Raw genomic sequence first — 27,681 nt, forward strand, 5'->3', positions numbered from 1 at the left:
TAAAACGAAACAAAATAGTCCCTACATGTTAGGTTGTCAACAACTGAAGCCATGACCTAAAACTCTTGATTCCATACAGTATTTCACCAAGTTTTTTGGCTTCAGGGAAATTAATAAAACTTTCCCGATCACAAGTAACGGCTGAAAAATACAGGTAAATACCTTCGCTTAATATCGATGTTTGAAAACATCGATGCATCGATATTTCTCCACTTCTATAAACAATCTGCCGGTAGAGTTTTATTTTTAATTTAATTTGTTTTGTTCGCGATGTACAAGCATGCACTAAAAGGAGGAATTCGCACGGCCAAGCAGGCTTGGAAGCTAAAAAACGGTGATTACACAATGGTTTAACTTAGGCATTGGCATTTATCGGGTTGCGTGGGCGACCCAACAGCTGACTGCCGTCGGCCGTTCCACTCCCAGCGTTCCGCGCGACAGTACGAAGCGTGTTGTTGGCCCATATTGTTACTTTTTCACCGCGAGATTCAGGCTTCGGTTGATAATTGCGTTTCCCCACTTGCAGAACTCGGCAAGCTCAACTTGGAACTAGCCAAGGCCAATTCGGACTTTGAGCAGCACCTGTGCGAAGGTGAGAGAGTCCCCGCCGCTCCTCGTCCTGCCCCGTGCTTCTTCTTCTTGTGTAGCTAATCAAATAACAAAACGCTTATCAGTTGCAATTCACGCTTGGAGATCCGTCGCTAACCGAACTGTGCTAACTCCCTGCTCTCGCCCGTTGTTGTTCCCTCTTTTTCAGCTGCCAGAATTACCCAGAGCTGTGCTCCCCCCGCCAACAACAGACCTTTGTTGCTACTAAAAACCCAGGGCGATAACAGCAAGAGCTCCTCCCACAACTCCTCCTCCACCGCTGCCTGCAGTATCGTTGCCAACCACTATCGGACGGCAGTTAACCCCCGGAGTGTGCTAGATAAGACAGTAAAGCCTGTATTCCGAGCAGAAAGCTGCCACCTCAACGCCCTCATCCCGTCGAAGCAATTCGTCAAGGTACAGAAGCAGTTCTACCGCGACTTCTCGTCCGTGTCACTGGGCTCCAGTCTCAAGAATAGCGACGCCCCCTTGCTAGGCGACTTGTGCAGCCAGTACCGTGCCATCCTAGCCCATACCTCGGCGGACGTGGTGCCAGGCGAAGATCGACATCGAGCGCAGTGTAATTACCAGCAGAAGCGGCGGTCGCATCAGCACAACCACAGCCGGGAGGAGCAACTGGAGCAGGAAAAGATGGCCCAGAAGGCACAGTTCGAGCGACTGCCCACGAATGTGGTGCCCAGGCACTACGAGCTGTTACTGCAGCCTGATCTCGAGGAGTTCACTTTCACGGGCAAGACCGTGGTGCAAGTCCAGGTAAGTTTTGGTAGGCGAGTAAAACGATTTTGATGGGTGATACTTAGTATCCCAAGGATTAATAACCAAAAGCATTCAACAAGTGTATCTGCAAAGTTGGACTGTATCTCCTCCTCGCATCCATCTCTTTCCATTTCTCTTCGCTCCGCGGGCACTTTCACTTTCGCCCCGCATTGTCGTCGTTGTGCGAACTTTTTCCTCTGACGTTTGCAAAAACAAAACATATTTCTTTGACTTTGGACATTCTCCTTGTTAACATTTCTCTTTATGCTGCGAATTTGCATGCACGCCGCAACGCCCGGCGCAGATGGATGGATATGAGATATGGATGCGGGTGCGGAGTACATGGAGGTACGCCCACTAGGAAGTACCATGCACAATTGCCGCTTTGTCGGCGGCGCACAAGGAACCTTGATGATGACTGGCGATTTGTCGATGGCTTTCGTGTGTCTGCTTTCGCACTTGCGGGTACCGCGCATTTAATTTATTATTATTATATTCGAGGCAATGGCAATCTCTTTTTTTTATTTTCTGTGGCCACATACCGCTCATAACGGTGCATTTTGTTTACGTTTTCTGTGCGTCAAACAGAGAAAACGCTTGGCTTTGCGCGAGTCGCTTTGAGGATACCCTGCAATCTGATGGAGCCAAATTAGAGCGGAATAGAAACAATAACAATTAAAACAATTATCTAGGATCTAATTACTTTTAATGTTTGTTATTTTAGCTATTGTTTAAAGCAGTAACTATTCAGAAAAAGAATAATAATAATAGTTAAAGTTCGTAAAATGAAATGCAATAATATATGTATAATCCAGAGGCACTGCATTCATGGCTTAACCCAATAATATTATTTATTTTTTGGCAGGGTTTTTGTATTTTAATGAAGCTTTTAAGATATTTCTCATATTAATGTCACAGACTTGAATAATTAATTTTATAAAAGCCTTTTCTTGCCCACTGAGCTAGAGTTCTCTTTAAATGTCAGGATTATGTATGTAGATAATGAAATATTTATCGATTCAGCAAAAGTCTTGGCTTATCTGGAGGATGCATACCGTTGGGCAGGGTATGGAATTCGCCAAAAGAAAGAAAACTGGTTTTTGAGCGCTTTAATTGCTTTGATGGCCTGTGGCCTAAGCCGGAAACTGACAACAAAGCCAAAGCCAAGAAAGCCGCATTTCTACGACCTTGAAGTAACTGCTTTGCTGATACTCCATCACCTTCTCCTCCTCCTCCTGCGGGGAGCTCCGCTAACTGTTTCTGCTTTCTGCTATCTGGTTTCGGGTTTCGTGTTTCGGATTTCGGGGCTCTTACCTAACGGTTACTGACGCTGACCCCTGATTGATGATGATGATCCCTGATTTTGCAGGTCAAGGAGCCCACCAGCCAGATCACACTGAACGCCCTGGACATCACCATCGATTCGGTGGAACTGGACTACGAGTGCACCAAATTAAAGCCGGAGAAGATCGTTTATTCAGTGGAAAATGAAACGGCAACGTTGGAGTTCGGCAAGGAGATCCCAAATGACACAGCAGGCGTCCTGCGCATGTCCTTTACGGGCGAGCTGAACGATAAGATGAAGGGTTTCTATCGCAGCAAGTACTTTGGACCCAACGGCGAGGAGCGCTATGCGGGCGTCACCCAGTTCGAGGCAACGGATGCCCGGCGCTGCTTCCCCTGCTGGGATGAGCCGGCCATTAAGGCCACTTTTGACATCACCCTGGTGGTGCCCAAGGATCGGGTGGCGCTGTCCAATATGCCCGTCATGAAGGAAGATGCCCTGCCGGATGGACTGCGACGTGTACGTTTCGACCGCACGCCCATCATGTCCACCTATCTGGTGGCCGTCGTGGTCGGCGAGTACGACTATGTGGAGGGCAAGTCCGATGACGGCGTCATTGTCAGGGTTTTCACGCCCGTGGGCAAGCGCGAGCAGGGCACCTTTGCCCTGGAGGTGGCCACCAAGGTTCTGCCCTACTACAAGGACTACTTCAACATTGCCTATCCGCTGCCCAAGATGGATCTCATTGCCATCTCAGACTTCTCCGCCGGCGCCATGGAGAACTGGGGCCTGGTTACCTACCGCGAGACCTTTGTGCTGGTGGATCCGAAGAACACGTCGCTGATGCGCAAGCAATCGATTGCCCTGACAGTGGGCCACGAGATAGCCCATCAATGGTTCGGTGAGTATTACTCTCTCTTTTGTTTTTGTATATCTGGGGGAAATGGATCTTCAAGATCTCCAAAGGTGCCACTGATTCGCTGATGTATTCAGTTGGCTTTCTGACGTAAAAAGCACCTGAATTCCTCGCATTTGGTTTGCAGATTCCCTGGGAATTGGCATATATTTTCTGGTTTTTGGTGTCAATGTCTTGACTTTGATGGGTTTTATTTTATATTCATCTCTTTTGGGGTATTTCCCCCAAGGAATAAGACCTTATTCAAAGAATTTTTGAGAGACTAGAGAGAAAATATTGAAAACTCCATAAATGCATCTGCCTTTTCAGGCAATCTCGTCACCATGGAATGGTGGACCCATCTCTGGCTCAACGAGGGCTATGCCTCGTTCGTGGAGTTCCTGTGCGTGCACCATCTCTTCCCGGAATACGATATCTGGACGCAGTTCGTCACTGATATGTATACGCGCGCCCTCGAGCTGGACTCCTTGAAGAACTCGCATCCCATCGAGGTGCCCGTGGGCCATCCGTCCGAGATTGATGAGATCTTTGACGAGATTAGCTACAACAAGGGCGCCTCGGTCATTCGCATGCTACACGACTACATCGGCGAGGATGACTTCAGGAAGGGAATGAATCTCTATTTGACGCGTCATCAGTATGGCAACACCTGTACAGAGGACCTGTGGACTGCTCTGCAGGAGGCCAGCTCCAAGAAAGTGGCCGATGTGATGTCGTCGTGGACCCAGCACAAGGGCTTCCCGGTGGTCAGTGTGGAGCAGGAGCAGCAGGGCCCCAAAAAGCGTGTGCTGCGCCTGAAGCAGTGCAAGTTCACGGCGGACGGTTCCGAGGCCGAGGAGGATTGCTTGTGGACGGTGCCCATTTCGGTGTCCACCTCGAAGAATCCCACGGGCATTGCGAAGACCTTCCTGCTGGACAAACCCTCAATGGAGGTGGTTCTGGAGAATGTGGAGGAGAACGATTGGATCAAGATCAATCCGGGGACCGTGGGCTACTATCGCACCCGCTACTCGTCCGATATGCTGGAGCAGTTGATGCCTGCGGTGGCCAGGATGGAGCTGCCGCCGCTGGATCGCCTGGGCCTAATTGACGACATGTTCGCCATGGTGCAGGCCGGCCACGCGAGCACCGCCGACGTCTTGGCTCTGGTCGATGCGTACAGGAACGAGACCAACTACACCGTGTGGACGGCGATCACCAACTCGCTGACCAATCTGCACATTCTCATCTCGCACACGGACCTCATGGACCACTTTCATCGCTTCGGCCGGAACCTGTACGAGCCGGTGGCCCAACGCCTGGGCTGGGAACCGCGCGACGGCGAGAACCACTTGGACACACTGCTCCGCAGTCTGGTGCTCACGCGTCTCGTCTCGTTCCGCAGCGACGAGGTCATCGATTCGGCCCGCGCTCGCTTCCGCAGCCATGTGACTGGCACGAATCCACTGCCCGCCGATCTGCGCACAACCTGCTACAAGGCCGTGCTGCAGGATGGCGACGAGAAGGTCTTCGAGGAGATGCTCAACCTGTACAGGAACACCGATCTGCATGAGGAGCAGGATCGCATCTCGCGTGCCCTGGGCTGCTGCAGCGACGTCAAGCTGCTGCGACGCGTCATTGACTTTGCCATGTCGGTGGGTATATGGAAGAGATTCGAGGTGAGTCTGGGTTTTTAATTATTGTTCCATTTTCCAGGGCGAAGTAAGGGCCCAGGACTCGGTCTTTGTGATCGTTGCCGTGGCCATTAATCCCAAGGGTCGCGACATGGCCTGGGAATTCTTTAAGGAGAACAACAAGCAGCTGCTGGAGCGTTACCAGGTGGGTGCTTTGCTATTCCAGACTCTCTGATTCACTTTAATCCCTCGCTTGATTCTTTCCAGGGCGGCTTCCTTCTTTCCCGTCTTATCAAGTATCTCATCGAGAACTTTGCCACCGAGGAGCGGGCCAGAGAGGTAGAGGAGTTCTTCAAAGCAAACCATATACCCGGCTGCGAACGAACCGTCTCCCAGGCCGTGGAGACGATCCGCCTGAACGCCGCATGGCTGAAGCGAGATAAGTTGGCGCTTTCCGCCTTCCTGGAGCAGAACTAAGAGCCATTACGTCCGTCAGCATACCAAAGCATTTAACAAGAGCAAACAGCTAGCAGAGCACCAGCCACCAGTAGTAACCAGTAAACCGTAACCAGGCCATCAATGTCACCGTCATTACACACGACCAAAGCACAGTCACAAATTAAGTAAAATGCATGCAAAGAAGAGCCCAGTAGGTTTAGATTTAGCCAAGGAATCACCTCCGACGACGACGACGACAACTGGGATTGACCCCTGAAAGGACGCCTCAGCTTATCGATTGTATATTCCCGCATTCTAAAAATTATGTACGTGTTGAGTTTATTTTATGGTAAATAAATGAAATTTCCTAGTAAGAAACGAAGGATATTTGAAAGTATTTGCATTTATTTACAATTAAAAGGAATCCAACGAATCTACTTGATCTTGATGTCCTCCGTGTTATTGTTGTTGTTGTTGTTGAACTCAAATTTCTGGGCTTTGCGCCTTAGCTCCTGAGACTGCGTCCAAAAGGCAGACAGCCGCTGGTCACTGTTCGAACAAAACTCTCGGAAATCCTTAAGCAGCTTGAGCTGAAACAGTTCACCATCCGCCGAGTTGTTAATGGTCTGGGCCTTCCACTTCTTGTTGGGTATCATGTGGTTCCAGGCCCACAAAAAGCCCACCTTCTTGGGCACATTTGTGTTGTTGGTGTGGCCATAGACGCAGCGAGTGACATTGGCCGCCTCCAGCCGGATGGGTGATTCGACTTGGTAGTTGTTGGAGGCGCAGCTGGAGAAGAAACAATGGTAGAGAACACGGAACTGGGAAATATGCAGAGGAAAGGATGCAGAGATCTTACCGTATCAAGGCGAACATGTTGCCTGTGCAGTGGACATACTGATACTCCTTGGGAAGCTAAGGAAAGGAAAAACCCACAAAATAAATAGAAATAGCTCTCGAGCTAGAGAGAAGATTCACTCACGTCCTTGCCAATGCTGAATTTCTTCTCCAAAACACAGGGCAGAAATCCAAACTTGGTCAGGATGGCCTCCTGCAGGAACAGCATACGATCCGCTCGGCTTTCCTCGGGAAACTCTGCGAAAATAACCAAGAACATCGAGAAGCTAAAAATATACAAACAGATATTTGGAAATACCTTCAAACAAGGCCGCTCCATTGGGCAGGAAAGTGGTGCACAGGGGTATGAAAATGGGGCCCCTCAGGGGATCCGATTTCTTGGTGAATGGCTCCGCCATGGGATCCGCAGGCACGGAGACCAGAAAGTTGAATTGGTTAGCCTTGCGCATCCAGCCACCGATCTGAGAGAGGAGTAACAAACATTCGAGTAAAAGTGACTATGGATCGTTAGTTAGCTCTTCCGCTTACCAAATCCGCCACTATGGGACCCGATGAGGTCACCCACTCCACCACAATCTCAAACGCAAACCCGGGCTGCAGCACAGTGTGATGCTTCACATGACCCCACTCCATGCGGTCGCTCTTCTGGTTGACATCGATCTCCAGATGAGACTGACGATAAACGCGCTCTAAAAAGGGGATTATTATTATAATAAAATCAGCAAAACAGAAGCTCAATATCATTTATTACTGCAGCTTTCTGTCCAAGACTGCGGAGCCGGCTTGTCCCTCAGGAAATTGGGCACTGGTGTGGCCACCACTTCATCATGCCAGAGGAAGCTGCAGCCTTGGAACTCGATCTCGAGCCACTCGTTGACAAAGGCGCTGTAGTCACCCAGAGGCGGAGCGTAATCTAAATGTTAAAGCAATCCATGAATTCACCCTTAAATGGTAGTCGGGGTAAAGGAACTACCTTTGGCATTCTTGTCCTGCTGCACCACATAGTAAAAGACAAAGCCTGGCACCACGGCCCGCTTCCAGTCGCCCGAGGCGTGGCAGATCATGCGTTCCCTTGAAAAAATTCATAGTAAATGTATATTAATTATATAAATTATATTAACTTACTTGCGCATGGCCTCCAGCAACTCAAGCGGATGCCGTCCATTGTTCAGGCGGGTCTTCAGCCACATCAGGGCGTCGTACGAGAGGAATGTGCAGGAGGGCAGCGACTGTGTTTGGGCAAAGTAGCCCACTCCTGTCACTGGATGCTTCATGGCCTCAAAGATCTCCACCAGCGTCGCATTCGGACTGAACTTGATGTCAACGGGAAAGCTAAAAAGCGAGGTTAACTCCATGAAAGGGAAGAATATAAGATCCTGGCTCACCCATCGTCTTGGTCATCTCTGGCAGCTATTCCAGCTGCCGCCACTGCATCCGTGGCTGGAAAAATACGCGAGATGCGGCCGTTCTCCAGCTTGGGGCGTACATTAATGCTGTCGGGGGGGTGGGAGTAAAAGTATTAGATAGATCGCTTGATGTGACCACATTCAGCGGGGTCCTCATCCATGGTGGGTTCGTTCGGTGTGTGTGTGTCTGGGGTAAGGGATATTCAGCAGGCCAATCTCAATTGTGTATGTGTGTTAGGGATTTCGGGTATGAGTGTTCGGTTGGGATTAGTCGGGAATCATGATAGATAAACGGAGGGAGCCAGGTGGCACAAACCTTTGCTGCGGTGAGTTTATTGGGTTATGATGCTTTTCAGTGAGTCTAGGTGTGTCATGCTGCTGAAAGCCAAATACCAAATTAAATTATATCAAAAAATACGTAACAAAACCGAGGAAAATGAAACAGCAAACCAATCAACAAACCAACATCTGTAAAACAGGATGCACAAGGAAACAACAGGACTACGAGTACAAATATACGAAGGGTATAATAACCAACAAGCCGGCAACAAAATATACAATTAGCCTAGCCAAGAGTCCTCCTGGCAGCAAAAACCAGCCAGGAGCCAGCAGCCAACCAAATCCCCAGCGAATCGTGCAGTTTATACCAGGGACCGTAAACTTTGCGAGGACTTTCTATAATACCAATTTGTTGTTGAGATTTCTGGCTTAAAGAAATGTTTTACGATTTAAATAAGAGCTTATCATTAATATAAGTTAAAGATAAAGCGTTCATTTCAGAGAATAAACCTGTAGATAAATTAGTGTTCATTTCCAGACTTAATTTAAGTAAAGGAATAACAGAAATAAATATAGATTTAACTAGCAAAATAATATTAATAATAAAACCAAGCCATTAAAGTTAAATCTAAACTAAAAATCAACTGTTAACTCAATAATCGTTACGGTTCCTGGTTTATACAAATGCAGTACTATGTGTGTGTGTGTGTTGGGTGTGTGTGCGTTTTTGTGGGTGTTGTTGTGTACAAGAAATAGAGAGAGGGTATAGAGGGTCCTTAGATCTACATATGTTGGAATCGATATAAAAACCTGGGCTTTTCCGGCAGCCGATTGCTGCCCACTCGCTCCCGAAACGGAGAGTTCGTGAGTCCCTGAGGAGTTGGTTGCGGATTCGGATTTGGGTTCAGGTCGAAAGTGGGTAGCAGGAAGACAGAGATACAAAAATATTAGACGTTCTGCTCTGGATCGATTCGACGATATATTTAACTCAAACGTGCGCAAGGTTGAAAGTTAATTTAAAATCGAAATTATACAAAAATGTGCGCATTAAACGGAACAAAAGAATTGGCTTTAACGTTAGGTCTTGAGAGAAAAAGTAGAGTAGATAACCTGGTTAGGCTGAGGCCTGGATATAATGCTGGTGCTGTGTCGTCGCTTGGTTATGCTGTGGGCGATGGGGCTGTCCTGCAAAAGGAGGCGAGATACTCGATACATCACAGGGGCAGGCAAGGCGGTGGGCACTAAAAGCGGGCTTAGGGGTTGCGGGTTAATTCGGTCTCAAACTACTAGTTACCATTGTTCTTTGAATAATTTAAATCAAGAGATTTTATAAGCATATTTCTGAAATCTGGTCTATCTATAAAATTTCTATGCTTATTTTAAGGGTCTAAACTTTCTCATATTTTTAAAAGATTCCCTTTTCTAAAGGATTTCATTGGCAGCGATTAAACAATTATATAGTTCAAGCTTCAGTTGTATTTCTTTCTAGAAGAAGACTTGAACTTTTTTAAAAAATAAAAGCACCTGTTTCATAAATTAATATTATTATAAATTCGAGAAAATTTTAAAATTTCTAAACCGCTAAATCTTTAGTCACACTCGTCTTTAAAGCCAACTATTTCTTTTCTTGGCTAAATCAAATCATCTTTTAGTTAAAAAGAATTCTTTGAAATTCTAGAAAAAGCCCCCTCTAGGTTGATCTACAGCCAAAGTCGCTTGCAGGACGATTAGTCAATTAGGAGAGAGAACGCAGCAGTTACAGAATCAACGCAACGGTTTACGAATGCACAAAAGCCAAGGCAAGGAGGACTCGCTTCAATCTTACTCTCGCCTTGCGCGCAAACTGGCGCTTCAGTTTGCTGACAGCCTCGATCAGGCGGACAAAGTCTTCCACTTGCTCCCGCGTATTGTCCGCCGCCGTCAGGTCCGGGAAGACATCGCAGTGCTGGCAGCTGGCTATCTTGCTCACAATGGTCTCCTTGGGCAGCAGGTACATGCGATAGCGCCAGTACTTCAGGCTCTACAATACGCAAAGGTTACTCAAAATGCCCGTATAAGCCGCCGAGTTTGCCTACCTCCATTAGGGGATAATCCACATCGCCACGCGTGCAGATATACAGATCCATGTGATTCCAGTTAAAGTTTTCCAGTTTCTCGGTGGTGAAGTTCACGCCGGAGATCTCGTAGGTCTCGTGCTGCGGGGCATGGAAGCGGTACCGGTAGTCCACATTTATCGGAGGATACGGATGTCTGAAAAGCGATTATTTTCCTTCCTCAAAGGACTTCTAAAATGGCACTCACCTTGGCCTGTAGCCGGTGACCGTGATCACCGAACCGCTCAGCGAGATCTTGTGAAAGATGCGACCAATGGAGAGCAGGTACTCCTTCTTGGACTCACAGGGCGGCTTCAGTGGCAGCACAGCGGATCCCGAGGAGCAGCCGCCGAGCACCGACAGCGGTTTCTCGTCAACCACAATTAGCTGAAAGCCCTGGGCGAGGCGCTGCGACACGATCTCCTTACACACCTCCTCCGTGGACAGGGGCTTCCGGTAGACGGCTCTGCTCTGCGCATACTCGTGGTTTACATCGTCCGGCAGGAGCGTGTAGTCGGAGATTACGTAGTCGTTGTTCAGCGACCGCTTGTCGGGAAAGTAGTCCGTGGTGATGGGCAGGCAGGCGGGAATGGTAAGCGACTTCCAGTCGACGCCTGCAAACGGAGCCACCAGGAGATTAGCAAGGGTAATGCTCGGCGGGATCGCGAGGATCAGAGCAAAGAGAAAGCCAACGCCGGTGGTACAGGTGTGTATAAATCAAAATCGTTCAAGCTCAGAAAGACTACTAAGGAAATCATAACCAAGGGGGAGCAGACGGACTCCGGTCCGTGAACGAGAGCTGTCACCAACGGATAGGGTTAGCGTGTGTGTGGGAGGAGGGGGCGTGCGCAAAATACGGAACAGAGGTGGCGTGTGGGCGAAGCATGCTAGCTTAGCGCTACGGAACTACACAACGGCAACATGCTGCACATGCTCTAGTGGGCGACATGCTCCATAACCATCTCCATGAGTACCACCACCCCCGATGGATGGGTGTGTGTGAGTGGTCTATGCAAGTGTGGTGCTTGGTTTCAGGTGGCTACAACTACGGATTATTCTACAATTAATTGCTATAATTAATGGGTAAACTACATGCATTGGGTGTTGTGGCTGGGTGCAGGCAGGGTTTCTTCAGGAGATTAAGCGGGTGTGGTGAGTGATTGGCAAGCCAGGGTAATCTACAGACCGGGACGAGGGCCATCCCATAAGCAAATACGGCAATGCTACTAGAATACCTGCAATTTTCCAATGATTTCATCTTAATGACAAACGGGAACGGGAATTAGTGTAATTTCCTATCTCAAAATTTCCTTCATTTCTCAGAAAAACTTCCAAAATGTGGCTACAAGGACTCGCCTGCTAATGCTAATCAAGATTTATAGGGTTGCAAATGACTCCTGTAGTGACTAAAATCATAAATTCTACGAGAAGATCGGAAATATTTGATTTCTTTAAATAGATATTAATCCATATTTTTTAGGAGAATTTTTTTGATAAATCAAAGTTTAAGAAAATCATAACTAAGTCAAAAAATCTGACGCTGATCAAGAATATTTATGGTTTAAAGGGTGGGAAATGACTCGGTTAGTGCATAACAAACTTCTGATGAAATTGGAATACCCTGCGAGGGAATAAAAAAAAGGAATTTCAGTAACTGAGAGTTTTAATACCCTGCAGCAACTGCGCATTCTTAAGATCGCAAAAAAGTTTAATTTTATGAGTGAAAGAAAAAGAGTTCCCAAATACCATAACATGACTTGTTTGTTTACTAAATAACTTCTCCTAAACCCCCATTTCTATTCTGGGTAAAAGCAATAACTAAGCACAGCGGCAGCCACACTACGTCTACATCCGCCCAAAGCTAGCTACTGATATTAAAAGATACAAATAGTTCAAGCCTTCTAATCGTGTTTGGTGTGTGGTGGTGGCGTGTGTGTGGTTTTTGTGTGTGCTTCGGATGCATTGCTAATGCTTTTTGTACAGAGTGTGTCTAGAGAGTGGTGGAATTTGTATTTTTTGTCCAAACCTATGATGATCTTTCCTCTTCCGCCGCCGCAACCGACACCCGCCTCCGGGTCGGCGGGCGGATCCAGGCCACCCAGAAGGTGATGATGGTGCTCGCCCTCGACGATCGGCCTCAGATGCTGGACTAAACGATCGATGGGATTCGATGATGGTTGAATGATGGTTGCAAATTTCGGTTCGTTCGGTTAGGTGGTCCGATTGGGTTCATTCGTTCGTGGATTGTGGGTGTTGTGGGGGGAATAATAATGTGAATCATACGAAAGTTAGATTAGACTTGATATTCGATTCAGTTGCGACGTGGGTGGGTGGGTTTCTTGGTTTCTAGTTAGGGATGAGCTACTTCGGATGCATTAATATTAATCCCCTAATCCCCGGGGCTGCGGGCGGGCGGTTAGTGTGGCGGTTAGGTGGCCTTTGTCTGCACCAAAAGCTCTGGCGGATCTCCACCACGAAGGCAATGCCGCTGCCCAGCAGTCCGCACAGAAACAGACTGAAGGCAGGCGCCAGCATGTTGAGGGCCAACGGACGGAGCCTCAACTTCTCCTCCATCTCCGCCAGCGTGGAGAAATCCTTAAGGTAGCCCATGCGATGGGCCCGCCGGTAGCAGGTCTCCATCCAGCGATCTGCCAGTCCGCCCTGCTGCACGTGCAGCAGGAAGCGATGCAGGGCGTCCTTGAAGTGCGAGTCCACCCGCAGCTGGTACTGAAAGGGATACGTGCCGTGGCACAGCCGCGAAAAGAAGAAGCGTTTCTTGCGCAGAAAGCGCTGCTGCAGGTTGAAGAACTCCCAGCGTATCCGGCTAATCGGATATATGTACTTCATATCCAGCGAGATTCGCTTTGCGTCAAAGTGCTCCAGATCCGTGAAGGTGAACTTGGCGGCGAACTGCTCACCATGTCCCAGGGAGCCCACGATGGCGTCCGCATCGGAAGGCAGCACCAGGATGCGGTAGGGCAGCCGGAACAGCTCCTCCAGGCTCCCGGCATTCGGACGGGTAAGAGTTACGGCCAGAAAGGAGGTGAGCTTGGTGCTGTACGACTGGCACAGGATGAATATCCCGAAGACGATAATCAGGCCGCAAAAAGCGCGTCCCGGCTTGCGCTTCCGGTATCCAGCCTTCCCTGCTCCCGGTACTCCGAGTATCTTCCAGAGGTGCGAGTCCGGCATCACGCGACGCACAAAGAGGAAGTGCACCAGCAGCAGGGTGAGCAGCAGGCACAGCCAGAGCGTCAAGGTGAAGGGCAGGAAGACATACAGGCTGCGCGAAATGTCGTTGTCCAGGGGGATCATGAAACAGCGCGGCGCCACCTGGGCGGGATACGAATAGTCCACCTGGCTGTTCGGATGCAGAGTGTCGTACAGGTGCGGGCTCATCTCCACCGTCCCCTGGACAATAAGTTGCGTGAGCGTGGCCATGTTCAACAACTGGGAACCGTTCACCACGAGAGGGAATAGCTCCAGCGACACATTTAGGTGCGCCATCAGATGGTTGACCAAGATCCCTCCCACTCCGTCCAGCTGCCAAGCGTCCGACTGGTGGCGATCCCTGTACCAAAACGTGTTCGGCACATCCTGCTGCACGGGCAGGCGCAGCCGATAGCCCCTGAAGTCCCGTCGATTGGGCAGGGGAAAAAGATGATGAGGATCATATGTGGACAGCCTACGCATGCGAATCACCCGAATGGAGGGATATGGGTCCATTTGGTAAAACTTTCGCTTGGCCACCACCACCAGGGCAGAGCGGAACTGCAGCTTCCAAAGCAGTTCGAAAAAGTGCGCCACTCGCGATGGCGACTCCCGGCTCTTAAGCATGAACAGGGTCTTGGAGTAGCGCCTGCCTCGAGCTCGGCGCGCCTGCAACTCAATTACCGCATCCTTGGTATCCCTCGCAAAGACCACGTACAGCGATTCCTCATCCTGCAGCCGGCTAAACCGCAAAGGGGTCGCCGCCTCATCCGTAGCCGTCATCTGCGGCAGCAGGTAGAAGTGGTTGCTGCTGTTGTCTCGTAGCTGGCGATGCAGTTCATCAAGATAGCTGGAAGTGACCGACTCCAGGCTGTTCACAATGGAGATGGCATGCAGGCGGTGCACTCGCCCGATCCTGTCCAAAAAATTAGCCAGGTGCGAGGGCTGCACAAAGTTTTCGCTGGCGAAGGAGCTTCGCTCTCCCCAAAGGAGCAGAAGTAGAAGTAACCGAAGGAACATTTTCAGGTGGACAAGCAGAATCAGACTGACTGTGACGATGGTGCCTTGTCAGGGGCATCGCCGCGATAGCATCTTTAAAACACTAAACCCCCTACTTTAAGCGCGACACTTACCCGTAGTAATTGCTGGCGTCCACTCCTGCTCCCCGGTGGCTCCCCAGAGATACGACTTGGCCTGGGTGGCCGTCAGGTTGGGCACGTTGGCGGGAAGGGCGTTAATCAGCGAGTTTTGTCGCCGCTTAAAGACTATTCAGGGAAACGGAAACGGGAAGAGGAGGCAGGATGAGTACTCCCGTCTGGATTGGCTCTCATAATAACTCACTGTCGATTTTCTCGTCGCCCATCACAAAGCTGTGCGTAGAGGCGGACTTGCTTAGTAGCGAGTGAGTGGACACCCGGTCGTATTGCTCCGCGCTCTCGCATCCATAATCCTCCTGCTCGTTGTTGTTGTTGCCGCCAGTCTGGCCGTTGTTGTAAATCTGCTGCAGCGGCCTCGGCTGACCCGTTGCTGGCGTTATCTTCGCTGGCACAGCCTGGTAATGATGCTGCTGAATGAGCACGCCCGTTGGGCCCTTGGGAAAGATGTGCGTCCAACGGCGGCGATTTGAGGTCAACTTGATGGTCACTTGCGAGGGATCAAAGGGATTGATTAGGGCGCGACCGGGACGCACTATGGGTGCAATGCTGACGATCGTCCTCCGTGAGTTCTTCTCCGAGGCCAGTGACTCCGAGAGATTGGTCGTGTCCGGCTGCTGCTGGGAGTGGATAAGGTTCGACTAGGAGGAAGCTTGAAACAAGAAGGACTTACCAAGGCCGCCAGCATGGCAGAGGTGCCGTGATGAATATCCGGATCGGACATCTTTCGCCGCATGGCCGGTATCTGGGTGGGCGTGAGATTCTCCCAGTCGTTGTTCCGGTAGGCGTAGGTCTCCAGACTAGGCACCGACGTCTTCTTAGCCCGCACCACGCGCTGCAGAGAGCTGGGAAAGCGAGAGAGAGTTCTTGTTAGGTCAAGAAGGAAGGAAACATCTCGAGTCCCATGCCCACCAAGTGCTTTGAGCTGGCAAGGGTTGAAAGATCTGCTCGTCGTACGCATCGTAGTCGAAGAGCGAGTTGTGCTTGTACTCTGACTGATTGCAGCTGAGGAAGTGTCGCTCGTTCTCCTCGCCCTCATCCCCCACACCCTCGCCGACTCCGGCGTCGTGCAGCGTCTGCTGGGAGCCAAACAGCGGCAGCTTGATCCGCGGTATGAAGCTGGAGTAGGCGATCTTCTTGTTCGTGGAGTAGAAGCTCAGGTTTATCCAGTGCGGCAGGGAGTAGTCATCCGCTGAGGTCAGAGTAGTGTCCTTGTTGTGGAACTTGAGCAGCGGGACCGCGTGCAGGGGCTGCTCCCCCACACAGACCAAATCACTGCCCACGCCATTGTCGATGATCCGCTGCTTGGTGATGTTGGTAAGCTCCCGGTCCACGGAGAAGACGCCCACGCCCGGAGTGATCACCACCGAGAGCTGTCCGGTGCGATCGAACGTCCTGTCCAAGTAATGCTTCTCGAAGGTGTTGAGGGAGATATTCAGGACCTCCAGGAAGTTGCCCTGAGTGGCCGAGGAATTGGTGGCAGGCGGTATCTTCATGTGCTCCCGCTCATGATACCGCAGCACGGTGGCCTGGTAGGAGGTAAAGAGCTTGCGCAGCTGGCCCAGCACCGTGCACCAGTCGTCGCAGCGTTCGTTCTGGATGGCCACGCGGTAGAAGTCCTCGTAGAAGCGACCCTTGTAGTCCAGCTGCAGGCAGTCGCGCATGTGCTCGGGGAACTCGTCCAGGCTCTTCGCCGCGTAGAAGGTGCGCGAGAAGAGCACAATGGTCACCTCGTGGTTGCAGCTCAGCTTGCGCCACTTTTGGAAGAGCTCTGTGAGGAAGCCATTCACGGCCTTCTCAAAGTACAGATCGCCATGGATGTCAAAGTCCCACATTTCGGAGGACATCTGCAGGAACAGGTACACCATCGATGTGCTACTGCGAAACACGATCTTGGTATCCTCCGTAATGACGCCGCTGGCCACGCGATCGCCCTGTGACCACATCTCATACACCTGGCACCGGATCTGCATGTCGTTGTAGTCGATTTTCTTGTTCACATACACGCAGGTGTCCGTCTGAAGGGAAATTGTGGATAAAGACTGATATCCCTGCTTCGCCCTTCTTATTCCCTTACCAAATAGGTCTTTAGTCGCCACATCTCAGAGCGGCCCATATACTGGTCCTTGAAGGTTATCTCTATGGAGTCCAGGGCCACGTCTGCCGGATCCACTATGCGCATCACCACATTGGTGTAGGGGCGCATCTTGAAGGCGGTGGCGATGCCCGACTCAATGCTGATTACATCCCGGCCGCAGCTGTTGTTGAACTCCGTGATCTGGAGCAGCAGGTGTGTGCCGTTCTCCTCGTCCGGGGCGTAAATTTCCACCACATCGCCCACATTGGCGTTGGGATGGTCCTTCGGGTTCATCAGCAGGTCCGCATCTGTCTCAGGAAAAGACCCATAAGGTTAAATCCCTATGTTTGCGCAATTTCCAGCATGCAACGCGTACAATATTTACCGTAGGATTTGTTGCAGCCACGCGTGTGCGTGTGAAGCTTGTAAAGCTTCATAATTATGTATTTAGTTGCTCAACCAACTTGCAATTATTTAACAATTGCGAAACATTTGCCTTTTTTCGCGTTGTATTTGTGCAAGAATTCTATTTTTCGCGTTTTGTTTTGATACGATTTCCTTATCTGCAGTGTGACTGCACTCCAGGCGGTGGATAATACCAAAATATAAAAATACCTATGGAAAAAATACCAGCACATTTTATATTTGAAAAATATTTTTTTATTAAATTTTTATAGTTTGTGTAATTTTAATAATTAATTTAATAATTTTCATTATAATTACTTTGCTGTTCCGATTTAATTTTATTAACAATTTATAGTTAATCATGGATAGTACCGAAAATAAAAAATAGAACATATACTTAATTTTTGGAAAAGATTTAATTATTTAATTTTAATTGTTTGCATAATTTTTAATATTTTAAGTAATAATTGTATTAACAAAGACCTGGTTGTCCCGATTTAATCTTATTTACACTAACGGGTACCTATTAAGCTGTCCCTTGCTGTGATGTTTACATATGTACGTCAAACACACATTACATACATACATACATATGTGTGCATGTATTTCTTAGCATGGCGCTAATTAATCAGTTTTTTTGTATATACTTTTTTAATGCAAACTGTAAATACTTTTATAAACAAAAAAAAATTAACATACAAGTATACCATTTTTTTTAGCTCTATTAATCGCACCGCCGCTGTATCCATTAATTTACATCTTTCTGGCCATGAAGCTAATCTAAGCAATTAGAGAGAGCGACGTCCACTTGGGCCTCTATACATTTGTTTTATTGAATTTATCTCTAAATGATTACAGTTTCATTGTGTTTGTTCAATGAATAATTTTATTGGGTCGCAAATATCAGTGAGTACATTTCGACAAAAATCGTTTTAAGACAGTGTTTCGCCTGGCTAAGTGGCTAGCTAATCCTCCTCGCATCAGTTCTCAGTCAGATAGCTGCACCTGGGTCCCACCTACGGATCCGGCTCGTATTTCGCATCGGGCATCGGCTTCGCCATCGGGGTTTCGTTTCGCAATAGGTTATTATTTATTATGTTTTGTTTTGTTTTTGGGCTTCGATTAGAACGCCACACTGACGACAGAGATCGCCGGCGCTGATAATTCGCATTTTTCTACTTATAGCGAGGGGGTTATGTGTACACAATGCTCGCCAGGATGCGTCGAATGGCTCGTCGTTCGTCGTCGGTATATATGTAACTAACAATTCAAAGTCGTCAATCTCAACATGCAGCTTAAACGGTAGACAGAACCACGGAACAGGCTCCTAAAGCTAACTAAACACGTACGGACTACAAGTAAACGTTAATCACTAGGGTGAGGATGGATGGCAGGGGACACCAACACTCTCACATCGCCACGGTGGCCAGGACGACTGTGATGTCGTCCGGCTTGCCGCCCCGCGCCTGTATGTTGTTCCGCCGGGCGCTGAGGGCGAACGGCGAGAGGAATTCGCTGTTCAGGGAGAGGGTGCGCGCCATCAGCGCCAGGCTGTTGGCCGTCATCTGCAGCTTGACGGGATCCTGCTCGCCCTCCACCTCGCTAAGCACCTGCAGCATCAGATCCTCGGGCACGTTGTCGAACACGCCGTCTGTGGCGATAAGAATGACGTCGCCATTCCGCACCGGAAAGCTCATGGTATCTGCGGACTCGGGACTGTCGCTGAGCACATTCGGCCCGTGTCCCGGCGGCGGCAGCGATAGCTGGAAGGGTGTGTTGAAATAGTGTTGCTGCTCCTCCGACTTGTGCACCACCTGGCCCTGTCGCACAACAATGAAGCCGCTGTCGCCTATGTTGGCCGTGTGCACCGTGCTCGTCTCTCGGTTCAGGATCAGAACGCAGGCAGTGCTGCTGCCCAGGATCGGTTTCTTCTGCTCCATCAGCTCACAGTAGCTGTAGGCCAGCAGGTTGACGGGCCGCTGGGGGTTGAAGTGGCTGCACTGCACTAGCCGTTCGCAGGTGCGCATTAGGAACGAGGAGAACTCTCCGGGGTCAATGCCATAGCTCCGCCAGCCGCCCACGCCGTCGGCCACGCCCATTACGTCCGCCTGCTCCGTGGAGGCCTTGAACCACGAGTCCTCGCCGTACTTGCCCGGCTTGTACTTGTGCCGCAGGTTGTCCTTGGCGAATCCGCAGACCACCGACACGAATCGGGGTCGCTGGCTGCCCGCTGCTGCTTCGCCAGCGGAGCCCGATGCGGACTTAACGGCCCCCTTGGTGGCCGCAGCGCCTCCACCGCCCGTCGCCGTCTCCAGGAGCGTGGAGAAGCTGCTGCGCAGGGCGCGCGAGATCATGCGCGAGGTCCAGTTGAGCGACGAGTGCATCGCCCCAGAACTCGTGGTCGCGTGCTCTCTCTAGACAATCAAGTGGACTCAGTCAATCCCATCCAGGTGTCGCCGCGCCTGGCTTTCGAGTCGTATGGCGTTGGGGTGCGCGGTCCCGTGACTCCTGCACTTGCAATTTTCAGGCCAAATCTCCTGTTTCGACGGAGGCGATAATTTACGTTCCAATTTAATAAATGTTATGTGATACACTTTTTCACGTCAGGTCGCGACAGGGATGCAAAAACATCAATAACACTATCGATACTAGAACAGGCTGGCTCAAGTGAACTAGTTCCCCACGTTTTAAGTATATTTTGCGAGTGATTTCGGTATTATTTATAGATTTTATTTATAGATAATTTACTTATAACATGAATTTGAAGGTCGATCAAACAGATTATTTTACTTAATCTAGGGGGTGAGTGATTTTTACTTTTCTATTTTCAAATATGTGAAGTCGACGTTTATCTTGTATTTGCATATACAGGGTGCCACAGGAATAGCTGAAATTTAAAATCTGATTAATGTTGTGGCAAAAAATAAATGTATTTGGGAAAAATGTATAAAGAACTAATTACATTTTAAACTGCTTTTAATTTTTATATTACTTATAAATATTTTTAATATATATTTATGAAATATAGACACACTTTTTGGCGTGATTCGCCAAGCATTGCCTGGTCACACTGGTGCCAAAAGTAGTTTGTTTTCGCCAAAAAAAAGTCTGCACGCACTAGTTTGCCCAGCTGTGGTGTTTTGTTTTTGTTATTGCTCCACTCCAAACAAAGACGCGCTGCTGCCAGTTTTTAACCCAGTTTCGAGCTCCGCAGCTCGGCAATGAAAGCAGCTCCGCCGAGACCAACAACAAGCGCGTCGCACTAGTGTGGAGAAAGGAGCGCGCAGCGGGTGTGTGTGTGTGATTTTGTTGTTGTTGCGCTTGGTGGTGGACGGAAGCAACGACATTGGCATAGAAAATTTTGCATACTCTCTCTCTCTCCCACACCTCTCACGTAGAAAGTAAAAATAAAAGCTAAAAATAATTTGTTTCCTATACGCTTCGAAAACAACAACAAACATATACTTGCAGACGGAAATTGATCGGTTGTGTAAATTGGAAAGTGCACAAAAATCGCGAGCGCATAACGGTACGTGTGTATACACACTCAGCAGCGCACGCAGACACGCACACATGACACACATGGAGGCAGCACTTGGTTAATGCGTCCCGCTTGGAGCAAAGAAAACAAAGACAGAGCCAAGGAGCAGGAGCGATGACCGCACGGGAGAATGTCGTCGCCAGCCGCCTGTCCAAGCTGATGCTTAGCAATGGACAAAGCGGGAGCAGCACTGGCAGCGAGGTGCAGTCGCCCATCTCTCCGGGAGAACAGTCGCTGGCCCAGTCGGAGCTGAATCAGCTAAAGCGGGACGCGGATCCTCAGTTCTCCCGCTTTGCCGACTACTTTGTGATATGTGGCCTGGACCTGGACACGGGCCTTGAGCCGGATCGCTTTGCAGGTGAGTTGAATCTAACTACGGCTGCCGAGGGTTTCTGAGAGATCCTTGAGATCCTTGTTCTTTCAGGCGACAACTTGCACTGTTCGCCTCTGGATAGAGCTTATAAGAGCAAGCCCCTGGCCCATTATCCCGAGAATGTGCCCTGGAACCCCTTCGATGCGCACGGTATTTGCATGGTGAGTCTGAATTGTGATCTACGTTGATTTAGGGTGGATCGTGGAGTGCTCAAGGGAAAGGCGGCCATCGCCTCAACTGTGAAAATGTTCCAATATCTTTTGGATACACTTCGAGTCTTCACATGTATTGTTTTTATTATTATTATCACACGTTTTTGAATTGATAAAGCCGCTGGGAAACCTGTTTTCAGTGATTCATAGTGTATATATTAAAATGGGTACTAAAAACTATCAAAAAAAATTTAATTTCGACTGTAAAATGTTGAGTTTATTAGCTGATAACTTCTGAAATATTTAGAACCTCTAGACCGACTCACCCTAATCCCGTATTCATATTTAATTGAGCTCAATTGGCTGCCCTTTTGGTTGAAATTCATGCCTGGCTGGCCGGCTGCTTCATTGATACGAGTGGCGAGCGGAGGAGCGGTAACTGATTCAATTGATGCCACGACGACGGCCGCGTCAGCCAAACGCTAACGCTAAGCCGCCTTATCACCAGCACATCTGCTATTGGTAGTGCTCGTGTCCGCTGCTCGACGCTCGTTTGAATGAATGGGCTTCATTTATGCCTGCCAAAGATCGAGATTGCTCGTAGCGTCTGTCTGATCTACCGACCATCGTTTATCTTTCCACAGCTCTCCCTGCCGCAGGGCCTTCGCTTCCGCACCCAGAAACACAACATCGAGCCGAAATTCCACTCGTTCGCCACCACGCGGGAGGATGGAAAACGTTGCTATGGCTTTAGCCTGGTGTTCTACGAGGAGATCCGCAACAGGAACATTTGTGGGGCCATTCACACGCTGCAGAGCATGTTCATCACGGAGCTGTCCAACGGCCAGCAGACACACTCGCTCAGCCGGGTGAAGCAGGATGGCCCGGTCAGTCGCTCCCTGCCCCGGCACTTCAAGGTGGCTGGCCAGGCACCGCAGTCCGCGCAGAGCTACTACGACATCAACAAGGACAAACTGTATGTGGCCAAGAGCATATCGCTCATCTGCCAGGCGCCCTACGCCTTCGCCGCCCAGATGTTCCTCAAGAACCTCTACAGATGTCTTCCCCGTCAGCCGGGTGCTGGGATCAGTCTGGAGTCGTACGTGTACAACATACTATACGAGGTGATGCTGCCGCAGCCGGGCAAATCCATACGCGTTTACCTGCCACCCACGGAGCCGCACTTGCCCGCCATTGCTTTAATCCTTCAGCGTCCGCTGCTGGCCACCGAGCTGCCGCTGCTCGACTTTCCACTGCGCCTGCTCTTCAAGTATCTGGGCGTAGAGTGTGTCATTCAGCTGCTGACGTGCGTCCTCTTAGAAAACCAGGTGCTGCTCCGGTCCACAGACTACCAGAGACTCATGATTGTGGGCGAGTGTATCACCTCGCTGCTGTTTCCGTTCGTGTGGCCCCACGTCTACGCCCCCATCCTGCCGGCCGCCCTGCATCACTTCCTCGATGCGCCGGTGCCCTTTGTAATGGGCCTGCACGCCGAGTGCGAGGCGGCGCACAAAATCGGCAGCGAGGCTACCTTGTGCTTTGTGGACATCGACAAGAAGCACATCCAGCTGCCCGAGGAGCTGCCTGTCTTCCCACACAAGCTTGACTTTATGGCCGAAATCGGCTCGGTGCTGGATAAGTTTGAGATCGAGGGAGCCCGCGACCAGGAATCTGGTATCAGAAATGGCTATGGATGTCGCGGAGCGGGAGGAGGCGTCGGTGGCCCGGTGGGCGGTGGCGGTGTTGGAGCCTGCGGAGCTGATGCAATGATCTCTAGCTGCACCCTTCCCACGGGCCTGCAGGCGGCGCGACGGAGCAAGGAGCGCTTTCAGCAGTTGCAGGAGACGGTCTACACGTTGTCGGGATCACCCGGCGGTGGTGGTGGTGGTGTCGTGGAGTATCAGCCGCTAATAGCGCATCCGTCGCGTATTGACCACGTGCCGCGCATCGCTGACTTCCTGCGCAGAAAGGGAGGCATCCGGGGCAGCCAGGGAGCTAACTCCCCCGTGGGCAGTCCCACCGTCTCGCTTTCCTCCTCGCCGGTGGGCGTATACCACGATATAGACGCCGTGGATGCCACTATGCCAGCATCCACGCGTCGCGGGGAGAAGCCAAAGTTGAGTGCCGTGGATCAGTACTACCAAGACCTGCGCATCAACAGCTCGGTGCGAGAGATCTTCCTCAATCGGTTCGTCCACATGTTTCACGCCTACGAGTACTTCGTGATCTATCCGAATCAAGCTCGGGACGAGTGGATCTCCAACCGCGAGACGCTGCAGAACTTTGACAAGTCCTCGTTCCTGTCCGACCAGCCGGAGCATCATCGGGCCTTCCTCTCGCGCTTTCTCGAATCTCAAATGTTTGCCACGCTTATCGACAATAAGATCCTGGCCATGTGGGAGCCGCAGCCGGATGAGCAGCTCCAGCTATTTGACCAGCGGGTCAAGCTTCTGAGGTGAGTCGAAGTCAGTCCACAATTGGCCTTGAAATATCATAGTAAATATATCATATCAGGCGACGTCACGGGGAGAACATGATTGCCGCCACCAGCTACGAGCCGTGCGTTCTGAGCCAGGACTCACAGCAGGGCTTCGAGAAGCGGCTGAACTGCATCGACATTGAGGTGACGCCGCCCAGCGAGATCCTGGCCAACCGGGCGGCCTACTTCCGCAGCTTTCCGCTGCTGGAGAAGGGCGTGCTCAACCAGGAGTGCGCCTCGAGGTAGTTGCTTTAGTTGCTTCCCCACAACACAGCCCCCTAGTTAGACTAGATAGAGCACGTCCTGCCCTCCTACCGATCCCGATTCTCCAGCTAACCCCCGCACTACTCATCTAATAACAAGACATAGGAAAAGAAATGTACCTTGTACTGTGTACCTCATTCGATATTACCTAAGTGTTAGTTATAGACACACCATTACCACATAGACACCTAGCCGTACTTGACTCCGTATTGTATGTGTATCTCCTCCCACACCTTCTCGGATATGTCCGCATCCTGCAAGGGATAATCCCCGTTTTGTTTGATCCTTTTTAGTGAGAATTTAATAATAAATTCAGCATTCTCTAAACTGTTAACCGAGACTCTTCTTCGTTTTCGTTTTGGTTCCGTTTTATCCCGCACCGCATGCACCCGCTCTCCTCCGCCCACAGCTCACCGCCTGCTACTCCTGTTCCCTCAGCTCCTCCTGCCACATCCGCTAACCCCTTGCCTCCCCCTCGGAGTCCCCACTAATCCACAGTCTCTTTATTCTCGTTCAAAATTCAAACTAAAACTAAAACTCAAACCGAAAACTTCAAAACTCATCCGCGCTAACCTCCGAATCATCCAAAAAACAACCCTCCTTCGCCTATAAATCCGCAAACGCATCCCGAACAGAGGCAACAGCCTGCGGCGGGTGAAGAACGGCAACAAGTGGCGGGCCAGGGAGATCTCGCTGGACCAGAAGCCAACCACCGGTGGCTCCTCGAATGCCCTCAATCGGCTCTCGGCCAACCTGACCACGGCGGATGTGAGTCCGGCTTTGATTGCCCAGGCCAATTGGACGTTTGTGGAGCGTCTGCTGAAGGTGAGTCATGTCCTTGAGGGGGAAATAGATCCCAAAAATAACTTAAAGTAATTCACAGGACATCAAGTCGAAGACCAAGCGCATGCTACTCGAAAAGATGGGCAACGAGGCTGTGGCCTTGGGCCTCAAGGGCGACGGCATCGAGGAGAACACTTTGATAGCCAGCATGTGCGATCTGCTGGAGAAGATTTGGTCCCATGGCCTGCAGAATAAGCAGGGCAAGTCCGCCCTGTGGGCCCATCTTCAGGCCTACCTTGAGATGCAGGAGGCGCGTGGTGCTGGCGACACTGGAGCAGGGGGAGCGGGAGCAGAGCAGTCACTGGCTGTGTCCAGCAGCAGTCCTGGCAGCAAGATGACCATTGCCACAGCCTCGCCGGCCCTGGCCTGGAATGCCATGCGCAAGCGGATGGACTGTAAGTGGGAAGAAATCAAGGTGAAGAAGGCTCCTAATTAAACTCTAAATTATCCCGGCAGATCTTTCTACATTCCAAACGGATTTTGACACTCCGCCGAGTCCCAATCGCAGCCGGTCGCGGGATCGCAACAAGTTCGTCGGCCTGGAGCAGCTGTGTCCCCTGCCGGAGTCCCTGGAGTTTGATGTGAAGTGAGAAGCACCTTCTGCCCTCTTCTGTGAATCCCCAACTAAGGCAATGATGTGTTTTTCCCCTAGGAACGTGCTCGCCATGGCGGATATTAAAACCCATATTGGCTATACCCGCGCCTGGGTGCGTCTGTCGCTGGAGAAGAAGCTGCTGTCCCGCCATTTCCGCACCCTGCTCTCCGATGAGGCTTTGCTGCGCTCGCTGTACAAGCGCTCGGCCTTCCTGCGTTGCGAGGAGGAGAAGGAGCAGTTTCTTTACCACCTGCTGACCCTCAACACGGTCGACTACTTCAGCTTCACAAACATATACCCCTCAACGAGTAGGTCCCCCGCTAGCTGCCCTCGCTATATGTCGTGCTCATGCTCCTCCTTTCTACCCTTTTTCCTCAACCGCAGAGCTGCCCTATCGCGTCGTGATCTTCCCCTCCCGCAAGTACGGCTCCTACCACACCTCCAGCAATGTCTGGATCATGATTTCGGGCACCATGAACGAAACGCAGCGGGTGCCAGTACCCAAGGGATCCCTGGAGTTTATCTTCCACGTAAGTTGGACTTGCTGTCATACCAATTCCTTTCCCTCTACCTTCTCCCCTTTGCAGTACAAGAACCTGGGCCTGCTGACAACCATGCGCATTGGACACGACAACTCGGGGCCCAGCCACAAGTGGCTGGTGGAGCAGGTGGTGATGCGCAATGAGGTCACCGGCCACACCTACAAGTAAGCAAATAGCAACGGTAACGAAACGTTTGTAACCCATTTCCCTTTCTCTTCAAGATTCCCCTGTGGCCGTTGGCTGGGCCGCGGTGTCGATGACGATTCCACGGAGCGCCTGCTGGTGGGCCAGCGGGCCTCGACGAGCGTCAAGAACGCCGAACTGGTCCCGGGCTCTGACACACGCACTCCGCCGCGCACACGCAGTCCCAGCGTGCAGCGCCAGGAGTCGCTGTCGCCGTCGGAGATCCAGCATCAGCTGGGCAACTGTGTCAACGTGCTGGTCAAGTGGCACTACAAGCCCAGCCGGGACCGGGATGTGGGCACGCTGACCAGCCTGCTGTGCGGGGACGATGGGCTGGTCAAGTGTCTGGAGCAGGTCTTCCTCTGCGGCTTCCGGTCGGCGCGATTCTTTGGACGCAATCTGTACATTTGGGATTACTTTAGCAAGATCAAGGAGCTGTTCGAACAGAATCTGCAGCTGGAGCTGGAGGACTCGGCCTCGAGTCTGGACTCCTCGTTTAGCGGCAGCAGCGGCGGTAGCACCCTGCAGCGCCGTGAAATCTCCGGCATCTGGCGACTGTATGTGCAGCTGATGGACGAGATCAATGGTACGGCGCTCGGCAAAGATGGCAAGTTCCAGCTGCTTATCTGCCTGAGCCTGCGCGAGCATCTGCTGACGCGCCTGATCAAGCCGATGGCCCTCACCAAGGTCACCCACGAGATGTACGAGGAGGAGAGCTTCCTGCGGCGCCGCAACCTGCTCACCTTCCTTATCCAGATTCTGGAGCCGCTGGACGACTGCCACATAGTGCTGGAGAACTCGATCACGCAGGGCATTCGCATACCATCCCAGTGCTAGCTCCATCTCCACTCTTCCCACAATACTCATCATCCCACACGGACATTTTGCAACCAGTGACCTAGAGAATACTCACACCCATACATATGCTCTTGAGGAATCTCGGAACTCTCGAATTCGTTGTTAGCTTTATTTAAGAGCAGATCAGGACCCTCGCCTGACTGCACCCAATTCTAATCCTAGCCACCACTTGCCATTCGATCCGACTGCTTGCCAAGAGGAGCCCGGAGAAGGCCCCCCCAATTGAAGCCAAAGTTGAACACGAGAATTCCTTGCAATCGAATTTCAAAGACATTTATTGTGCAATTAGGAGAAGCGTTTACTACTACAAAGCCAGAATTCTAAAGTGTTGTTCAAAGATCCAAATATATATAGAAAGTACGAAAGCCCAGGGGTGGTCAGTAGCTTTAAGAGCCCTTTTAATAACGTCCTCTCTCCAGTCAATTCCCCCGACTTTTGTTCCAACTTCAATTGTGGCTTCTCGTTTTGTTTTTCATTATTTACCAAAGAATCTTTGTTTTTTTATTAATGAATATATATTTTATTAGGTTTAAGCAGGGGGCTAGGGGAGATCAGTCCCCAGGAAGTGTACATGTTCAAGCTTTATTTTCACTCTACACTACTCAGCCAAAAGTGTTTGTGCAGCTAAAGACAGCTATATGTAATACTTGAGAGACAGACACCGAGGGTCAATAAATATGCAAAAGACATTAATAAAGTTTGATTGTTGTCAAAATTGAAAATAATTTAAGGGGGTCAAGGGGCTGCTGGCT

The 27,681-nt window shown here is 50.4% G+C and overlaps 5 protein-coding genes across 21 annotated transcripts; 2 read left to right on the plus strand and 3 right to left on the minus strand.

Moving 5' to 3' along the window:
* Nucleotides 1-217: 217 nt before the first annotated feature.
* On the plus strand, nucleotides 218-6,011 carry Psa (puromycin-sensitive aminopeptidase). 2 transcript variants are annotated; one of them, XM_017173251.2, is made up of 7 exons: nucleotides 256-334; nucleotides 527-592; nucleotides 758-1,362; nucleotides 2,735-3,551; nucleotides 3,876-5,200; nucleotides 5,262-5,384; nucleotides 5,447-6,011. In XM_017173251.2, exons 1-7 carry the CDS (start codon nucleotides 271-273, stop codon nucleotides 5,654-5,656), a joined length of 3,210 nt encoding a protein of 1,069 aa, XP_017028740.1. In that variant the 5' UTR covers nucleotides 256-270; the 3' UTR covers nucleotides 5,657-6,011. The 2 variants fall into 2 exon arrangements, with proteins under 2 accessions (XP_017028738.1, XP_017028740.1); XM_017173249.2 differs by lacking the exon at nucleotides 527-592 and having other exon boundaries at nucleotides 218-334.
* Nucleotides 6,001-17,248, minus strand: Iml1 (GATOR complex protein Iml1). 14 transcript variants are annotated; one of them, XM_017173234.3, is made up of 21 exons: nucleotides 17,080-17,248; nucleotides 16,695-17,002; nucleotides 15,530-16,635; nucleotides 15,291-15,462; nucleotides 14,805-15,234; nucleotides 14,597-14,728; nucleotides 12,280-12,402; nucleotides 10,462-10,867; nucleotides 10,236-10,410; nucleotides 9,986-10,180; nucleotides 9,271-9,345; nucleotides 8,971-9,032; nucleotides 7,861-7,968; nucleotides 7,601-7,807; nucleotides 7,449-7,546; nucleotides 7,227-7,388; nucleotides 7,004-7,164; nucleotides 6,774-6,936; nucleotides 6,600-6,712; nucleotides 6,477-6,532; nucleotides 6,001-6,406 (listed from the first exon to the last, which is right to left on the minus strand). In XM_017173234.3, the coding sequence occupies exons 1-21, from the start codon at nucleotides 17,129-17,131 to the stop codon at nucleotides 6,052-6,054; spliced, it is 4,659 nt and encodes a 1,552-aa protein (XP_017028723.1). In that variant the 5' UTR covers nucleotides 17,132-17,248; the 3' UTR covers nucleotides 6,001-6,051. The 14 variants fall into 14 exon arrangements, 13 of the variants coding, with proteins under 13 accessions (XP_017028723.1, XP_017028722.1, XP_017028721.1 ...); XM_017173233.3 differs by having other exon boundaries at nucleotides 14,805-15,237; XM_017173232.3 differs by having other exon boundaries at nucleotides 14,805-15,231; nucleotides 17,071-17,248.
* On the minus strand, nucleotides 12,420-14,571 carry Ir62a (Ionotropic receptor 62a). The gene has a single exon (XM_017173253.2). It carries the CDS (start codon nucleotides 14,481-14,483, stop codon nucleotides 12,615-12,617), a length of 1,869 nt encoding a protein of 622 aa, XP_017028742.1. The 5' UTR covers nucleotides 14,484-14,571; the 3' UTR covers nucleotides 12,420-12,614.
* A 659-nt stretch (nucleotides 17,249-17,907) lies between the features above and the next one.
* Nucleotides 17,908-19,762, minus strand: LOC108079065 (protein phosphatase PTC7 homolog). The gene has a single exon (XM_017173279.3). It carries the CDS (start codon nucleotides 19,481-19,483, stop codon nucleotides 18,509-18,511), a length of 975 nt encoding a protein of 324 aa, XP_017028768.1. The 5' UTR covers nucleotides 19,484-19,762; the 3' UTR covers nucleotides 17,908-18,508.
* Nucleotides 19,763-20,169: 407 nt separating this feature from the next.
* Nucleotides 20,170-27,644, plus strand: pns (DENN domain containing pinstripe). 3 transcript variants are annotated; one of them, XM_017173275.3, is made up of 12 exons: nucleotides 20,170-20,500; nucleotides 20,571-20,998; nucleotides 21,065-21,174; nucleotides 21,810-23,620; nucleotides 23,680-23,886; nucleotides 24,544-24,733; nucleotides 24,792-25,146; nucleotides 25,208-25,337; nucleotides 25,404-25,654; nucleotides 25,731-25,876; nucleotides 25,934-26,052; nucleotides 26,110-27,644. In XM_017173275.3, exons 2-12 carry the CDS (start codon nucleotides 20,755-20,757, stop codon nucleotides 26,906-26,908), a joined length of 4,362 nt encoding a protein of 1,453 aa, XP_017028764.1. In that variant the 5' UTR covers nucleotides 20,170-20,500; nucleotides 20,571-20,754; the 3' UTR covers nucleotides 26,909-27,644. The 3 variants fall into 3 exon arrangements, with proteins under 3 accessions (XP_017028764.1, XP_017028766.1, XP_017028767.1); XM_017173277.3 differs by having other exon boundaries at nucleotides 20,170-20,389; XM_017173278.3 differs by lacking the exons at nucleotides 24,544-24,733; nucleotides 24,792-25,146; nucleotides 25,208-25,337; ... (2 more) ...; nucleotides 25,934-26,052; nucleotides 26,110-27,644 and adding an exon at nucleotides 24,318-24,470 and having other exon boundaries at nucleotides 20,176-20,998.
* The last annotated feature ends 37 nt before the right edge of the window (nucleotides 27,645-27,681 follow it).

The sequence above is a fragment of the Drosophila kikkawai genome, chromosome 3L (genome assembly GCF_030179895.1).
Source record: "Drosophila kikkawai strain 14028-0561.14 chromosome 3L, DkikHiC1v2, whole genome shotgun sequence".
Taxonomy (NCBI): domain Eukaryota; kingdom Metazoa; phylum Arthropoda; class Insecta; order Diptera; family Drosophilidae; genus Drosophila; species Drosophila kikkawai.

What these genes read in the sequence shown, in the direction of transcription:
- Iml1 (XM_017173230.3), bottom strand. Translation starts at nt 17,131, where the DNA reads ATGAAGCTTTACAAGCTTCACACGCACACGCGTGGCTGCAACAAATCC. An exon ending in TGGATTATCCCCTAATGGAG is followed by an intron (nt 10,181 to 10,235) that starts GTAGGCAAACTC and finishes TGCGTATTGTAG; the next exon opens with AGCCTGAAGTACTGGCGCTA. An exon ending in CCAGGCCTCAGCCTAACCAG is followed by an intron (nt 9,033 to 9,270) that starts GTTATCTACTCT and finishes CCAACTCCTCAG; the next exon opens with GGACTCACGAACTCTCCGTT.
- pns (XM_017173275.3), top strand. Translation starts at nt 20,755, where the DNA reads ATGACCGCACGGGAGAATGTCGTCGCCAGCCGCCTGTCCAAGCTGATG. An exon ending in TTGTGGAGCGTCTGCTGAAG is followed by an intron (nt 24,734 to 24,791) that starts GTGAGTCATGTC and finishes AGTAATTCACAG; the next exon opens with GACATCAAGTCGAAGACCAA. An exon ending in TCCCTGGAGTTTGATGTGAA is followed by an intron (nt 25,338 to 25,403) that starts GTGAGAAGCACC and finishes TTTTTCCCCTAG; the next exon opens with GAACGTGCTCGCCATGGCGG.
- LOC108079065 (XM_017173279.3), bottom strand. Translation starts at nt 19,483, where the DNA reads ATGCACTCGTCGCTCAACTGGACCTCGCGCATGATCTCGCGCGCCCTG.
- Ir62a (XM_017173253.2), bottom strand. Translation starts at nt 14,483, where the DNA reads ATGTTCCTTCGGTTACTTCTACTTCTGCTCCTTTGGGGAGAGCGAAGC.
- Psa (XM_017173251.2), top strand. Translation starts at nt 271, where the DNA reads ATGTACAAGCATGCACTAAAAGGAGGAATTCGCACGGCCAAGCAGGCT. An exon ending in GATAGCCCATCAATGGTTCG is followed by an intron (nt 3,552 to 3,875) that starts GTGAGTATTACT and finishes CTGCCTTTTCAG; the next exon opens with GCAATCTCGTCACCATGGAA. An exon ending in AGCTGCTGGAGCGTTACCAG is followed by an intron (nt 5,385 to 5,446) that starts GTGGGTGCTTTG and finishes GATTCTTTCCAG; the next exon opens with GGCGGCTTCCTTCTTTCCCG.